Source organism: Mixophyes fleayi, chromosome 6 (genome assembly GCF_038048845.1).
Source record: "Mixophyes fleayi isolate aMixFle1 chromosome 6, aMixFle1.hap1, whole genome shotgun sequence".
In the NCBI taxonomy this organism is placed as follows: domain Eukaryota; kingdom Metazoa; phylum Chordata; class Amphibia; order Anura; family Limnodynastidae; genus Mixophyes; species Mixophyes fleayi.
The window spans coordinates 220,804,615-220,822,167 of record NC_134407.1 but is presented as its reverse complement, the minus strand read 5'-3'; the positions used below and the strand labels follow the sequence as shown (position 1 = coordinate 220,822,167).

Genomic DNA, 17,553 nt, shown 5'->3' with positions numbered 1-17,553 from the left:
TTCGTGCAATGAAGAGTGACTTTTTCATTTAAAGGCTCAAGCTTTCAAGTGTAGTGTTTATAAGTTATAAACACTACAGTAGTTCAAGCACGTCAATACCTCTTGTTTTTGATTATGACAGGGCATTTTACTTTTGGTTTAATTTGTTGAATTTGTTTTAATTTTGTTTTACTTTGTGCTCATGGCAAACGACTGTACAGCCCCCTCTCCTCTATATAATAATAATAATAATAATAATAATAATAATGATCCCCCATATCAGTGTGCTGGGAGTTATTACTCCCCATATATCACTGTACAGTCCCCTCTCCTCTATATAATAATAATAATAATCTCCCATATCAGTGTGTGCTGGGAGTTATTACTCCCCATATATCACTGTACAGTTCCCTCTCCTCTATATAATAATAATAATAATCCCCCATATCAGTGTGTGCTGGGAGTTATTACTCCCATACATCACTGTACAGTCCCCTCTCCTCTATATAATAATAATCCCCCATATCAGTGTGTGCTGGGAGTTATTACTCCCCATATATCACTGTACAGTCCCCTCTCCTCTATATAATAATAATAATCCCCCATATCAGTGTGTGCTGGGAGTTATTACTCTCCATATATCACTGTACAGCTCCCTCTCCTCTATATAATAATAATAATCCCCCATATCAGTGTGTGCTGGGAGTTATTACTCCCCATATATCACTGTACAGACCCCTCTCCTCTATATAATAATAATAATCCCCCATATCAGTGTGTGCTGGGAGTTATTACTCCCCATATATCACTGTACAGACCCCTCTCCTCTATATAATAATAATAATCCCCCATATCAGTGTGTGCTGGGAGTTATTACTCTCCATATATCACTGTACAGACCCCTCTCCTCTATATAATAATAATAATCCCCCATATCAGTGTGTGCTGGGAGTTATTACTCCCATATATCACTGTACAGTCCCCTCTCCTCTATATAATAATAATAATCCCCATATCAGTGTGTGCTGGGAGTTATTACTCCCCATATATCACTGTACAGTCCCCTCTCCTCTATATAATAATAATAATCCCCATATCAGTGTGTGCTGGGAGTTATTACTCCCCATATATCACTGTACAGTCCCCTCTCCTCTATATAATAATAATAATCCCCATATCAGTGTGTGCTGGGAGTTATTACTCCCCATATATCACTGTACAGTCCCCTCTCCTCTATATAATAATAATAATCCCCATATCAGTGTGTGCTGGGAGTTATTACTCCCCATATATCACTGTACAGACCCCTCTCCTCTATATAATAATAATAATCCCCCATATCAGTGTGTGCTGGGAGTTATTACTCCCCATATATCACTGTACAGACCCCTCTCCTCTATATAATAATAATAATAATCCCCCATATCAGTGTGTACTGGGAGTTATTACTCCCCATATATCACTGTACAGACCCCTCTCCTCTATATAATAATAATAATCCCCCATATCAGTGTGTGCTGGGAGTTATTACTCCCATATATCACTGTACAGTCCCCTCTCCTCTATATAATAATAATAATCCCCATATCAGTGTGTGCTGGGAGTTATTACTCCCATATATCACTGTACAGTCCCCTCTCCTCTATATAATAATAATAATAATCCCCCATATCAGTGTGTGCTGGGAGTTATTACCCCCATATATCACTGTACAGACCCCTCTCCTCTATATAATAATAATAATCCCCCATATCAGTGTGTGCTGGGAGTTATTACTCTCCATATATCACTGTACAGTCCCCTCTCCTCTATATAATAATAATAATAATCCCCATATCAGTGTGTGCTGGGAGTTATTACTCCCATATATCACTGTACAGTCCCCTCTCCTCTATATAATAATAATAATAATCCCCCATATCAGTGTGTGCTGGGAGTTATTACTCCCCATATATCACTGTACAGACCCCTCTCCTCTATATAATAATAATAATCCCCATATCAGTGTGTGCTGGGAGTTATTACTCCCCATATATCACTGTACAGTCCCCTCTCCTCTATATAATAATAATAATCCCCCATATCAGTGTGTGCTGGGAGTTATTACTCCCCATATATCACTGTACAGTCCCCTCTCCTCTATATAATAATAATAATCCCCCATATCAGTGTGTGCTGGGAGTTATTACTCTCCATATATCACTGTACAGTCCCCTCTCCTCTATATAATAATAATAATCCCCATATCAGTGTGTGCTGGGAGTTATTACTCCCCATATATCACTGTACAGACCCCTCTCCTCTATATAATAATAATATTATATAATACATTACCTCTGACCAGTCTCCCCGCAGTTACTTGATGTAAATGTTGTGTATAGGAGACTATGACAAAATGGCCACCGATGATCTCAGCCGAGGACAGCTACAGCAATGCCGGTTTTACTCCGGTGATCACATTCTACCAGTAACAAATAGTTTCTGCTATTTTGAAGCCATCTATTGTATTTTCCTACACAAATAAGAATATGTAACGTAAATTCTCTTTTCTACAAAAACATGGCCGCCGCTCTTATAAACGGGGACATATGGTGTTATACATTAAGTATGGACGTGTTTCCCCCAGTGTTTGGTCCCGATAAGTGATCTGACAGATCTCCCTGTATACACAATGTAACGTTACATTCTGGGACGTATTTATGTCTCAGGTAATATCCCCTTTACTGTGATACAGCGGCCGCCGCTACATGGCAGACACCGGTGATGTGAGAGGGGTTAGATCCCGTCAGACGTCATGATGACATCACCGGGTCATGTGACTCCTGCAGTCCCATTGTGCTCTGTACAGGACGGGCTGCTGCATTGCTGTAGGTGCAGCCCTGGGGGGTGATCAGGTGAGGAGCAGACTGGGGTAATGAGGGGGCATGTGGGGCACACTGGGGTAATGAGGGGCAGTGTGGGGCACACTGGGGTAATGAGGGGCAGTGTGGGGCACACTGGGGTAATGAGGGGCAGTGTGGGGTAATGAGGGGCAGTGTGGGGCACACTGGGGTAATGAGGGGCAGTGTGGGGCACACTGGGGTAATGAGGGGCAGTGTGGGGTAATGAGGGGCAGTGTGGGGCACACTGGGGTAATGAGGGGCAGTGTGGGGCACACTGGGGTAATGAGGGGCAGTGTGGGGCACACTGGGGTAATGAGGGGGCAGTGTGGGGCACACTGGGGTAATGAGGGGGCAGTGTGGGGCACACTGGGGTAATGAGGGGCAGTGTGGGGCACACTGGGGTAATGAGGGGCAGTGTGGGGCACACTGGGGTAATGAGGGGCAGTATGGGGCACACCTGGGTAATGAGGGGCAGTATGGGGCACACTGGGGTAATGAGGGGGCAGTGTGGGGTAATGAGGGGCAGTGTGGGGCACACTGGGGTAATGAGGGGCAGTGTGGGGCACACTGGGGTAATGAGGGGCACACTGGGGTAATGAGGGGCAGTGTGGGGTAATGAGGGGGCAGTGTGGGGCACACTGGGGTAATGAGGGGCAGTGTGGGGCACACTGGGGTAATAAGGGGCAGTGTGGGGCACACTGGGGTAATGAGGGGCAGTGTGGGGTACACTGGGGTAATGAGGGGCAGTGTGGGGTACACTGGGGTAATGAGGGGCAGTGTGGGGCACACTGGGGTAATGAGGGGCAGTGTTGGGCACACTGGGGTAATGAGGGGCAGTGTGGGGTAATGAGGGGCACACTGGGGTAATGAGGGGCAGTGTGGGGCACACTGGGGTAATGTGGGGCACACTGGGGTAATGTGGGGCACACTGGGGTAATGAGGGGCAGTGTGGGGTAATGTGGGGCACACTGGGGTAATGAGGGGCAGTGTGGGGCACACTGGGGTAATGAGGGGCAGTGTGGGGCACACTGGGGTAATGAGGGGCAGTGTGGGGCACACTGGGGTAATGAGGGGCAGTGTGGGGCACACTGGGGTAATGAGGGGCAGTGTGGGGCACACTGGGGTAATGAGGGGGCAGTGTGGGGCACACTGGGGTAATGAGGGGCAGTGTGGGGCACACTGGGGGGTGATCAGGTGAGGAGCAGACTGGGGTAATGAGGGGCAGTGTGGGGCACACTGGGGTAATGAGGTGCAGTGTGGGGCACACTGGGGTAATGAGGGGCAGTGTGGGGCAGTGTGGGGCACACTGGGGTAATGAGGGGCATGTGGGGCACACTGGGGTAATGAGGGGCATGTGGGGCACACTGGGGTAATGAGGGGCACACTGGGGTAATGAGGGGCAGTGTGGGGTAATGAGGGGCATGTGGGGCACACTGGGGTAATGAGGGGCAGTGTGGGGCACACTGGGGTAATGAGGGGCAGTGTGGGGCACACTGGAGTAATGAGGGGCAGTGTGGGGCACACTGGGGTAATGAGGGGCAGTGTGGGGCACACTGGGGTAATGAGGGGCATGTGGGGCACACTGGGGTAATGAGGGGCATGTGGGGCACACTGGGGTAATGAGGGGCACACTGGGGTAATGAGGGGCAGTGTGGGGCACACTGGGGTAATGAGGGGCACACTGGGGTAATGAGGGGCAGTGTGGGGTAATGAGGGGCAGTGTGGGACACACTGGGGTAATGAGGGGCAGTGTGGGGCACACTGGGGTAATGAGGGACAGTGTGGGGCACACTGGGGTAATGAGGGGCATGTGGGGCACACTGGGGTAATGAGGGGCACACTGGGGTAATGAGGGGCAGTGTGGGGCACACTGGGGTAATGAGGGGCACACTGGGGTAATGAGGGGCAGTGTGGGGTAATGAGGGGCAGTGTGGGGTAATGAGGGGCAGTGTGGGACACACTGGGGTAATGAGGGGCAGTGTGGGGCACACTGGGGTAATGAGGGGCAGTGTGGGGCACACTGGGGTAATGTGGGGCACACTGGGGTAATGAGGGGCAGTGTGGGGTAATGAGGGGCATGTGGGGCACACTGGGGTAATGAGGGGCACACTTGGGTAATGAGGGGCAGTGTGGGGCACACTGGGGTAATGAGGGGCAGTGTGGGGCACGCTGGGGTAATGAGGGGCATGTGGGGAATTATCTGAAGATAAGGGGGCATGGGATAGAAAGAGATGGTGACAGGGTGTGTGTGAGAGAAGTTGGGAGCAGTAAAGGGGCGTGTGTGAGGAGAAAGCTGGTGGGCAGAGGGGGTCTGTGATAGTAAGTCTAATGGACAGTGGTTGCATGTAAGTTGAAAGCGGTTGGGCATGTGAAGAAAGCTGGTGGGCAGGTGGTGGCATGTGATAGAAAAGTTGGTGGGCATGGGGACAGGTGCAAGAAAAGTTGGTGAACAGGAGGGCACGTGTGTAAAAAGGGAGTGACGAGATAGAAGTGTTTGAGGACAGGTTGTGCCATGTGAGAATAGCTGGTGGATGGAGGGGCATGTGTGTGTATAAATCAGTTGGGCAGGGTGCACATGAGGAAAAAGCTCATGTTTATGGGGGCATGTGTGTAAAAAGTCTGTGGGCAGGGGGGCACGTGTGTAAAAAATTTGGTGGCACGTGTATGTATAAAGCTGGTGGGCAGTGGGGTATGTGAAGGAAAAGCTCGAGGGCAAGGGGCATGTGTGTAAAAAGATGGTGGTCAATGTGTTATGTGATAGAATTGCTGGTGGACCGGGAGACATATGAGAAGTTGGGGGGTAGGGGGGTTTGTGATAGAAAATTTAGTGGGTTGTGGCTGAATGTTAGTTGAAACGAAGTGGGCAGTGAGTGGCATGTGGTAGAAAAGCTGTTAGGATGGGGAGCATGTTTGAGAAAAGCTGGAAGGCATGGACTCCATGAGAGATAAAAGCTGCTGCTGTGAAATGTCTGTGAAACTGGTGGTGGGGGTGGCATTTTTGAGAACGTGGTGGGCAGTGATTGCTGTGTGAGAAACTAGAAGGCAGGGGGTGAATTTAAGAGAAAACCCAGTCAGCTGGAGGGAAAGCTGGTGGGCAGGATGGTGTGTGTGGGGGAAAGCTGGTGGGCAGGGTGGTGTGTGTGGGGGAAAGCTGGTGGGCAGGGTGGTGTGTGTGGGGGGGAAAGCTGGTGGGCAGGGTGGTGTGTGTGGGGGAAAAGCTGGTAGGTAGGGTGGTGTGTGTGGGGGAAAAGCTGGTAGGTAGGGTGGTGTGTGTGGGGGAAAAGCTGGTAGGTAGGGTGGTGTGTGTGGGGGAAAAGCTGGTAGGTAGGGTGGTGTGTGTGGGGGAAAAGCTGGTGGGCAGGGTGGTGTGTGTGGGGGAAAAGCTGGTGGGCAGGGTGGTGTGTGTGGGGGAAAAGCTGGTAGGTAGGGTGGTGTGTGTGGGGGAAAAGCTGGTAGGTAGGGTGGTGTGTGTGGGGGAAAAGCTGGTAGGTAGGGTGGTGTGTGTGGGGGAAAAGCTGGTAGGTAGGGTGGTGTGTGTGGGGGAAAAGCTGGTGGGCAGGGTGGTGTGTGTGGGGGAAAAGCTGGTGGGCAGGGTGGTGTGTGTGGGGGAAAAGCTGGTAGGTAGGGTGGTGTGTGTGGGGGAAAAGCTGGTGGACAGGGTGGTGTGTGTGGGGAAAAAGCTGGTAGGTAGGGTGGTGTGTGTGGGGGAAAAGCTGGTAGGTAGGGTGGTGTGTGTGGGGGAAAAGCTGGTAGTTAGGGTGGTGTGTGTGGGGGGAAAAGCTGGTAGGTAGGGTGGTGTGTGTGGGGGAAAAGCTGGTGGGTAGGGTGGTGTGTGTGGGGGAAAAGCTGGTGGGCAGGGTGGTGTGTGTGGGGGGAAAAGCTGGTGGGCAGGGTGGTGTGTGTGGGGGGAAAAGCTGGTAGGTAGGGTGGTGTGTGTGGGGGGAAAGCTGGTGGGCAGGGTGGTGTGTGTGGGGGAAAAGCTGGTGGGCAGGGTGGTGTGTGTGGGGGGAAAAGCTGGTAGGTAGGGTGGTGTGTGTGGGGGGAAAGCTGGTGGGCAGGGTGGTGTGTGTGGGGGAAAAGCTGGTGGGCAGGGTGGTGTGTGTGGGGGAAAAGCTGGTGGGCAGGGTGGTGTGTGTGGGGGAAAAGCTGGTGGGCAGGGTGGTGTGTGTGGGGGAAAAGCTGGTAGGTAGGGTGGTGTGTGTGTGGGGGAAAAGCTGGTGGGCAGGGTGGTGTGTGTGGGGGGAAAAGCTGGTGGGCAGGGTGGTGTGTGTGGGGGGAAAAGCTGGTGGGCAGGGTGGTGTGTGTGGGGGAAAAGCTGGTAGGTAGGGTGGTGTGTGTGGGGGAAAAGCTGGTGGGCAGGGTGGTGTGTGTGGGGGAAAAGCTGGTGGGCAGGGTGGTGTGTGTGGGGGAAAAGCTGGTGGGCAGGGTGGTGTGTGTGGGGGAAAAGCTGGTGGGCAGGGTGGTGTGTGTGGGGGAAAAGCTGGTAGGTAGGGTGGTGTGTGTGGGGGAAAAGCTGGTGGGCAGGGTGGTGTGTGTGGGGGAAAAGCTGGTGGGCAGGGTGGTGTGTGTGGGGGGAAAAGCTGGTGGGCAGGGTGGTGTGTGTGGGGGGAAAAGCTGGTAGGTAGGGTGGTGTGTGTGGGGGGAAAGCTGGTGGGCAGGGTGGTGTGTGTGGGGGAAAAGCTGGTGGGCAGGGTGGTGTGTGTGGGGGAAAAGCTGGTGGGCAGGGTGGTGTGTGTGGGGGAAAAGCTGGTAGGTAGGGTGGTGTGTGTGGGGGAAAAGCTGGTGGGCAGGGTGGTGTGTGTGGGGGAAAAGCTGGTAGGTAGGGTGGTGTGTGTGGGGGAAAAGCTGGTAGGTAGGGTGGTGTGTTGGGGAAAGCTGCTGGTTCAGGGAAGCATACAAATGAGCATGTTTATGCTGTTAACCAGAATTCTCTGCTACAGTGAAAACACGAGTTCTGTGACTAGTGACATATAGGCCTAATACATGTTGGTATAGTTTTTTTTCTTGCATTGATATCTACCCATCCACTCTTCTTTTAAGTTGACTTTTCAGTTCGCATTTCTGGCTGTGACTTCCAGTAGTACAGACTGAAAAAGTACTAATAATGGGATACTCCTGATCTGAAGACTGATCTGTGATCAGTTTACAGATCAGGAGTAAAAATACTTGAAATTGGAGATACTGGTAGCTGCCACTACACCAGGTGAATGCCCAATGAAATAGGGAAAGAAGGGGCTGTTAAGCTGGGTGCACATCTATACAATTATCTGGCAGGTCACACAATACATGACCTTTTGGTCAGATATTGCAAAAGTGTGTACACTCCCACGATCATGTTTTAGCGCACTAAAACACATCACATCTGTTGATTTATTTATTTTTTGAATTTCAATCAAATGTGGAAGTGTGTACGCACTTACGACCAGCAGTGTAGGCAGATATCTGTACAATGTGTACGGAGTCACAATCTTTTTAGCAGATGGTTATGAGCGATGAAGATCACAGATCTGATGGTAAATTGTGTATGTGTGTACACATAAATTAGCATGCTCATTGGGACTTTCAATCGTTGGTGAAATTAATAGACATTGCATCTGAAGTATGATTGCATAGGTGAGTACCCAGCTTTACCTTGCAATTCAGACACTGTTCCACAATGTCATTCAAATTAATACAACTGGTTTGTTAAAAAAAAAAAAATGCTTTGGTTTTGTTTTTTAGGATGTGCTGTCAAACAGAGCTCCATGCTTTTTTGGCTAATTACTAGTATACATATTAACTGTCTGTGGTCGGGTCTCCCTCATGGTCATGATAGCTACCGCAGCATCGAATGGGTTAATACCCATTTGATATATGCTGTGGCACCAAATGGGTTAAACCCCAGCGCTAGGGGATGTAAAAATGTATTAAAGGGAATGTTTATGCAATTAAATGTATGCACTTAATGTATGGGCGAAAGGGTTAAGTTCCGGGACTAGGAGTGTAAATGTATTTATTTTCATATTGTTCATGTATAGATTTATAAGTTAGCATATCATTTTGGAGGCATCTTGGTTCTGTAACTATTCGGAAGAAAGTAAATCACATACTAATTAAGCCTGTTTTATTTGAGAGTGTTTTTAGCATGAATACACAGCATGGGGTCTTTATTGTTTTTATCCTATGTATCCTGTGTGTTAGAGAGATTGGGAACCTATCTGAATAATGAAACGGCATGTAGTTTGGGAAATCACGGATTGATGTCAATTTTGTTAAGTTTATATTGCGTTAAATCCAAGTTTAGAGAAAATATTGCATCCTGATGCTAAACATTAAGGGGCATATTCAATTAGCTTTTAGATTCGCGGTAACGTGCCGGAACAGCCGCGAAACGTAATACACGGTACCGCAATAACGTGGATTTTCGTTCGCAGCCCATAGGGTTGCGAACGAAAATCCGCGTTAATGCGGTACCGTAATACCCGCAAGAACGCGCACTTTTCGCGGCAACGCGCGTTACCGCGAATCAAAAAGCTAATTGAATATGCCCCTAAGTGTGATATTTCAGACTTTGTGGTGCTAGGTACGGGTAGGTGGCTGGTTTATCCCCTGCCAGCATTTGTGCCAAAAACTTTATAAAATAAAGCTGTATGTTGTATTTCAAATGTATATACCATCTGTACTTCTGGATGATCACTAGTAACTCTAACTAGTGTCTAATTGTCCGTATAAGGGCCCTTTCTGAGCAATAAACATCCCTGCTTCAAGATCCTGCTTTGACGCCTACTGACCTACTGTAATTCCTGTGACCTACAGATTAGACCACTCTAATCTGTTGTTCGGCTGTTTTGACGTTTGGGACCCAGCGTCTAGTAACAACGCTCTGCCTGCTACCCTGCAGCTCTGGCCAGTGTGATAGACCAGGGGGAACCATACACAGCATCCCTGATCTGGAAGAAGAGATCAGGGGTACCAGCCCAGGTGCCCAGCAAGGGGGTACACTAGCAGCAAGTGTGTACCCAGAAGGAAGCGGTTCTAGGTGCCAGTGGAGAAGCCTGATGTGGCAGTACAGCGTACCATATAGCGTTTAAAAGGGAGCATTTGGGATAAAGAAAGGGGACATTGGCAAGGCAGACCCAGCTGGTCCCCAGCAACACGACAGGGTGGCATTGGGGGTCCATCACAGATTTCTGGTTGTTAAGCAGTGGGATAACCCCTGGTGGCTTTTCATGCACCAGTTAGGAGTGCCTAGTTATCCAGCTGTGCGGTCTAGGCAGGAGACGCCCCATAGGGGATTAGAATTATCATCTTTACATTGCCCTATGTTTGTGGACAGTGTTGGGGATGTTAATGTGCATCTTCAAGTAGTTGAAAGGATCTGCAGACTACTTGCTGTACCCAGAGTGGAATGGGTCAAGCATTTGTTGCCCACACTGCAAGGACGTGCAGTGAAGGCCTACCGTGGAGTGCCTTTAAAGGTCTGTGCGGACTATGATCTAGTTTAAAGAGTGCTCCTGAAACGGTGCACTATTACCCCAGAGACCTATTGACAAAAGTATTGGGACCTTGACCTTGATTGGGACATTGAACCTCCACGCCACCAATGAGTAGTTTGCCAACTTGCTTTGGGAGTCTGCCAGGAAATGGGTGCATGGAGCTGGTGCCCAGAGCATGGAGGAGGTAATAGACTTAATGTGCCAAGAGCAGTTTCACCGTCATTGTGCACCGGAGGTGAAAGAACGGGTGCTGGACAGGAACCCCCCACCTTGGAAGAAGCCGAAATATGAAATATAAGTATTCCCTGGCGCAGTAACGTGTGGTGTTCAAAGTTAAAAAGTGATATATTTACTGCAAATCAGAAGAAGATCAGAACACAAATAACATAAATGGTCCGGACCAAAGATATTCAAACCTATATAAACATGCATAGGATTATATTATAATCAATTCAAATGTCCATGAATCCAAATATCAAAAAGTGGTACTGTCCACCTTATAAACCGTTCATGGATACAACCTCTAAGGAGCAGCAACAAAAGGTCGGGATTCCAACACACCAATGCTATATCAAAATGAACAAAGTTCCAGTTCTTATAGTAGAGCTCCAGAGATCGTGCATGTAATCCAGCAAAAACTAGTAAAGATATATAATAAAGACATACCTTAAAACAAGTCTTGCACAATGTCACTCACTTTAAACAGCCTGACGCTGTATTCGTAGATCGATGTGGCCAAAAAGTCCTCTACAGTGCTGTTTCAGGCGGTGGGGTACGGAAGATCGGTGCTGATTGCACCGGCAACACTTGCCATGACATCTGGAGTCCGGCTGGCTGCTTTCACGACGAGGATCCATCACGACTCTTCACTGAAGCGACTTCAATCAATCCCGAAGACAGAAGATGCCGGCTGCACTGGATGACATCATTGACCTCGCCGACGCTGTTCACGCTGCTCTTAAGGGGGTAATGTAACTATGGGGCCATGTACAATGTACTTTACAAAGGTTTGTACATTGTTCATGGCCCCATAGTTACATTAGCCCCTTGACATGGTTTTCAGGTTGAAAATCCATTTTGTTTCCTCTTGGGAAATCAACCGTATATAGTTCCCTCCCCGCCAGGGTTTATTCACCTTTTGTATACCAGTAAATTTTAGTTTAGAAGGATCTTGTTCAAGGAAATGTTCAGGAACACTATGTGTTGTCATTCTGTTCCTTATGTTCCTATGGCGTTCCTGAATCCTCGTGCTCAATTTCCTAGTTGTTCTGCCAATATACTGCTTACCGCAGGGGCATTCCAGTAAATAGATGATGCCTGTTGTATCGCAGTACAGTCTATCCTTTATGGTGTATGTTACATTGGTAACATTGGATCTAAATGTTCTCAACGTTTTAGTACCCTTATAACCGTATGTGTTACGCGCTTTGCAACGGTTACAATGAAAAAAAAAACCAAGTGTGTTCTCATTAACCCTGTTGCGTTTTATACCCCCATCTTTGGTGGTATTGTACTTTTGACCAGTTGGTTTCTTAAATTGTCAGCCTTTTTATAAATTAATTTAGGGCTTAGAAGGGAGAACATCACCTAGAAGAACTGCACAGTGTTTCCTAATATTTTTTTTCAATTTTGTACGAGTCTCCACTGTGTCTAGTAATAAAGGGAATTTCAGCTATATTTATTGCATTCTTTTATTTTTCTTTTAATTCTAGGAGCTTATCCCTCTCCATGTTCCTTACTTCAATACAGGCCCTATCTATCGGTTCTTTGTTATAATCCCTCTCCTGGAATCTTTCTTTTAAAATGGTTGTATGTTCTTCATATTTTTACACACTTGAGCAATTGCGTCCTCAACCAATGTGTGTACCTTGTTTGCAAAAGACTTCTTATTCCAGATATACTCTTCTTCCCAGTGGGCCATTAACAGGTTCACATAACTGGGCGCGAATTTTGCGCCCATAGCAGTTCCGCGAACCTGTCTGTAGTATGACCCACTGGACCAGAAAAAATAAATATACCACTTTTTAACTTTGAACACCACACGTTACTGCGAAACGGAATACTATTTTTTCATATTTCGATAATGGGTAGGGACTCAAATTTCGATTACGAGAAGGGACCCACCGCTTACACAGAGTATTCCCATAAGAGGCAGCACTATACATGACACAAGGATAGAAAGCATGGTTCATCCCCAATTATTGATTTTACCTTGGAAGAAACCGCCCAGTTGGTCGATCAATATGTTATGCTTAGGCCACAATGGCAGAAGCGACAGTTACCAGTCAACCCCAAAGGACTGTACAGTCCAGATGACACCCCTTTTCTACTCACCCCCAAAATCAAGTATCCAACCATCAGGGTACCTCTCACCAGTCACTCTCCCACCTTATCCCTGGGAGTTATAAGGGATCACTGGAGCCCAGGCTGGAGAAGTGCTACGATGAAAACAGTCACCTGAGCATGAACTGTCCTACAGCCCCACCACCCCAGACTCATGCCACTAATCCAAGTCCTGGGTCCCGGTTGACTTGTTTAACTGGCGAAGGTAAGCCTGTAGAGACTGTTTCCACCCCTGTCAGCCCAATGGCGTGTGGCGTGATTGACGATGGCTTGGCAGGCAGAGTCACTTGTTTGGCCAAAAGACCCCCCAAAAACATATGGAGGAACCTGCAGCCAGTCCAAGTAGGACCCCTGCAGGGAGAAAGATTGAAATTCAGGAGCCTTAATCACAGTAGCGAGCCCTCATCTTATTGATGATGCCGCGGTATTGCAGAGTACACTTCCAAAGTTACTGTGGCAGATGGACTAGAAAAGGAAGTGCCTGTAGCAAGGGTGTATCCGGACTGGAGTGATGGCCAGGAGTTGTGAGATGTTGCTGTTATGGATGATCTCCCAACTTATGTGATCTTGGGCAGTGATGTTGGGGATGAAATTGTGACTGCATTTATGAACTCCTATTACCTGGAGCCAAGCGGCTAACACTTCACTTTTCAGGATTTCCGCCTGCACAACCCAGACCAGAGGAACAGACCACAGCTGCTAGACAACAGCCATCACCAGCGACCACAGCATCAGCCAGCGCAGAGGAAAAGATTCAAGCTGCTAGATCTTTAGGAACCAGCCAGCTATTTGCCTCTGGGAAGACTAGGGGCCTGATTCAATAAGGATCCTAAATGAAGAGATATCTTATTTCAGTCTCCTGGACAAAACCATGTTACAATGCAAGGGGTGCAAACTAGTTTTCTGTTTTGCACATAAGTTAAATCCTGACTGTTTTTTTAATGTAGCACACAAATGCTTGATAGCTTATTTGTACACTGAAATTTAAAGTTGATATCTGTGTGCTGCATGAAAAAACAGTCAGTATTTAAGTTATGTGCAAAACCGAAAACTAGTTTGCACCCCTTGCATTGTAACATGGTTTTGTCCAGGAGACTGAAATAAGATATCTCTTGATTTAAGATCCTGAATGAATCAGGCCCTAGGTCCCCTAGTGGTGCAGAGGATGTTTTCTCTGGCCAGTCTGATCTTGTGGAGATGCCCGATGATACTCCTGCCCCTAGCTCTGGCAGTGAGTATAGCTGACCACAGTGATGTCCCTTTGACTGACCTCATTTTGAGTGACACTAGTAATCCCAGGATAGACCCCTCTGCAGTGTGTCTTTGCATAAATGTTTTGGAAATGAGAGCAATGTGGAAAGAAGTTCAACATCTCTATCTTTATCTAAGAGGGAAGTATATAAAAATATTCTCAGACCACAGGACAGTGGTAGCCTTCATAAATTGGCAGGGAGGTACCAGAAGCCAGACCTTGGTGGAAGTAGCAATGATCATGTCCTGGGCAGAGAGAAACCTGAAGTCACTCTCAGCATTACATGTAGCATGAAAATGTTCTCAGCCAAAAACTGATTCACCCAGGAGAGTGTTCCAGCAATTGATAGGAAAGTTCAGCCTTCCTCAGGTGGATGTCATGGGGCCAAGAAGAAATGCAAAAGTTCCCAGGTTTTTTGTTTTCCACAGGGGTCCAGAATCGGACAGTAGATGGTCTGATGGCCCCATGGACATTCCATCTGGGATATTTTTCCCCTCAATTTCCACTTGTGACTGACATGCTAAGAAACATTTGAAAAGAAAGGGTTGGAGTAATAATTCTTCCATTCTGGCTTTGCGTTCTGTAGTTTCTGGTAGGAAAGAGCCTTGGCCTCAGCATCTTCTGTCAGATCTACTATACCAAGACCTAGTTTTTCTTCCAGATCTAGACAGGCTGGCTTGGATGGCTAGCGATTGAGCGGAAGTTACTCAGGAGAAAGAGAGTGTCAGAACAGAAACTAAACTGTTACAGGTAAAAAAGAAGAATTCTTCAGATTTCTCTTATAGGAATTGGAAGAAGCTTACTGTATGGTGTGACTCTAGGTTCAATCCAGCAGAAGCTACCACTACACTGATCCTTGACTTCCTCCAGGATGGTTTCAGTTAAATGCCTTGCTGTATTGATACTTAAGGGACAGGAGTCTACGTTGAGTCTATTCCTATATAACAAAGTTAGCCTCACAAGGGTTGATGATGTTATTCCAAGCAGTGAAGATGATTCGTCCCTGAGATGGATGACAATGAAGGTAATTTTCCTGATCGCAATTTAATCTGCTTGCAGAGGTGGTGATTTGCAAGTGCTGTAGTGCAAGGGATATTTACGTAATGTCTATATGGAGAAGGTGGTGGTTAAAGCTAATTCAGAATTTCTACCGAGTGTCTACATTCCACATTAATCAGGAAGTTATGCTGCCATCTTTCTGTCCACGCACAATACATAAGCATGAAAGAAGACTGCATTCACTGGATTTAGTGAAAGCAGTCTCCATGTATCTGTCCAGGACTGTAGGACTCAGGAACACAGAGCAGCTATACGTGCTTCCAGCTGACTCTAAAAGAGCTCCTTCTAAACAGACCAGATAAATTAGTAAACAGGCAAAAGTAATGGGCATAAGTTACCAGAGATTTTCATTGGCCATTCAAAACGAGCAGTGGCAATATCTTAGGCAAGCAAGGCTCAGGCTTCTGCAGTGGAGCTATGCAAAGCAGCTGGATGGTCATCTATGCATAGCCATTATCATATGGATATCCTATCCACCTTGGATTCTCAGTTTGGGAGATGTTCTCAGTTCAGCTTCTAAATAAAAGAATATTTGGTTGGTCTGTTTCTTGTGTCGCAATCCCTACTGTATTGCTTTGGTACATCCCATAGTTATAGCCCCCATCGAGCCTGGAGCAGAAAATATGGATTATGTACAGATAATTCCTTTTCTTTCTAAAGACTTCCAGCAACTCAATTTTCCGCCCATGATTCTTATATTGTTTATACATTTTTCAGAAAAAGCTTGGGAAGTCACATAGACACAGAAAGAGGAGGGGGTACTTTATGTACCATCCAGGGTGTGTGTGTGTTTTTTTCTTTTTTTTTTTAAACTGTCCCTACCTAAGCTAACAAGGGAATCTACCCAGAGTTAGGGCTGTCATTGAATCTTTCCAAGAAACTATTGCTAAGTATATTCCGTTCTTTTCTTATGCTTCACAGTTTATTAACCACCTTAAACCCATTTATTTCTGTATTGCTTTGGACTTCTTTTTCCACAATGGGTGCTGGTATAATTACTTTGATGTTATGCCTCCCTTCATTAGAAGTTCCCCACTTATCCTGTCTTTTATTTTATTCATCTATATGGCATCTACGATCCCTCTTTATGTATATGCATTGGCTGTTGGGTATTGTTTATAAACCCAGTGAAAGGTCTGCCCATGCATGTTTTATATTTTTACTTCAGTGTGTCTCGCCCTGTCCCACACTCCTCATGTCTTACATTTCCATTCTCCTTTAGAGTGTAAGCTTACACAGGCCTCCGTACCTCTTATATCAGGAGCCCACACAAACGTAGGGAGAACCCACTAACTCCACACAGATAGCACCACTGTTCTGAATTGAGCCCAAGGTCTCATCTTAGTATAGCAACAATGTTAATCCTTGTGCCATCATGCTGCCACCTCTGCCCAGGAATCGGTGGACTGGAAACATTTTCATGTACTTCTAGGCACCAAATTGGTGTTTGGAAGGGACAGAAATCCTCGTTGTAAGAGAGCAATTGATTTAACTTTAAGCAATGTTTTGGTGATTGATTCTGAGGGATGTTATGAAGCTGGATCAGAGGAACTTCAAAGAGACACTGTCTGGTCACCCAGTGTTTCATAACTGAATATATTACATGTGTACTCTGTGATGTTTAATATAATTAAATTTATTCCTAGAAAATTGAGCGGCGAGGAACCAGAGAGTTTTTATTAGAAGTCACGTGAGTGTGAGACGAGTCCTGTGCAAGTTACTGGGGATGGACAAAGAAAGGAGTCACATGACAGAGAGGGTATTAAATCTCACCCTGGACATGATCTACCTGCTGACTGGAGAGGTGAGGGATTTTGGGAATTTCAAAGTTTTGTATCTGCTAATATAACAGGGACCTGATTGGAAACGTGTGGGATTATGAAAGCAGCGTTGTGCAGAAAGTTAATATGAGATATTCTGGGGAAACATGTCATTAGGATATACAAGGTATTTCAGTTTATAGAGATAAGGAGGGTTAAGATGATTTACACCAGGGGTGTCCAACCTTTTAGCTTCCCTGGGCCACATTGGAAGACGACGAGTTGGTTTGGGCCGCACATAAGATACACTAACAATAACGACAGCTGATCATCCAAAAAAACATAGAAAACATAGTTAACATATATATATGAGAAAAAAAATGAGATATATATATATATATATATATATATATATATATCTCACTTTTTTTTTTTTAAATCCCCCTATACTTACCTTTCAATCGCCCTGTTCAAAAATCCTCTCTAGTTATTATACTATAATCACTTTTTGTATTGTTTCGATGCAATATCAATAAAGTGCATTTAAGCCAGGCATTGTATATCAGGGTGCCCTGACCAGGCCTGCGGTACCTGACATATACACCACTGTGACCCCAAATTGTGACCTGTTTTGATAATTACACCACTATGTTAGTTAAGGGATAACAACTTATAATGGGCCAAAGAGAATAATATATAATGCCCCATTAGTATTACAAGTAGAAGTATGTAGCAGGGAGATAAGGTCCATGATGCTCCAGGACCAAGTGACTATTATTCACTGGTCAGCGTCAATTGAAATA

At 46.5% G+C, this 17,553-nt stretch overlaps 2 protein-coding genes across 8 annotated transcripts in view; one reads left to right on the top strand and one right to left on the bottom strand.

Moving 5' to 3' along the window:
- LOC142159810 (uncharacterized) overlaps positions 1–2,608 on the bottom strand; it is a 60,979-nt gene extending 58,371 nt beyond the window's left edge. For both annotated transcript variants that reach the window (XM_075214562.1, XM_075214561.1), the window contains exon 1: positions 2,314–2,608. The gene's annotated coding sequence lies outside the window, so the exon portion shown is untranslated. The remainder of the gene's footprint in view (positions 1–2,313) is intronic.
- Positions 1–17,553, top strand: part of LOC142159934 (gastrula zinc finger protein XlCGF66.1-like) — a 112,617-nt gene that overhangs the window by 90,144 nt on the left and 4,920 nt on the right. The window contains exons 1-2 of one of the 6 annotated variants that reach the window (XM_075214828.1): positions 2,633–2,687; positions 16,637–16,794. The exons of 2 other annotated variants lie outside the window; for them this stretch is intronic. In XM_075214828.1, the coding sequence (XP_075070929.1) occupies positions 16,717–16,794 (78 nt within the window). In that variant the 5' untranslated portion in view covers positions 2,633–2,687; positions 16,637–16,716. Of the gene's footprint in view, positions 1–2,632; positions 2,688–2,782; positions 2,874–4,040; positions 4,056–13,618; positions 16,795–17,553 lie in introns of those variants that run through there. 3 more of the 6 variants (XM_075214826.1, XM_075214829.1, XM_075214827.1) reach the window with 3 other exon arrangements.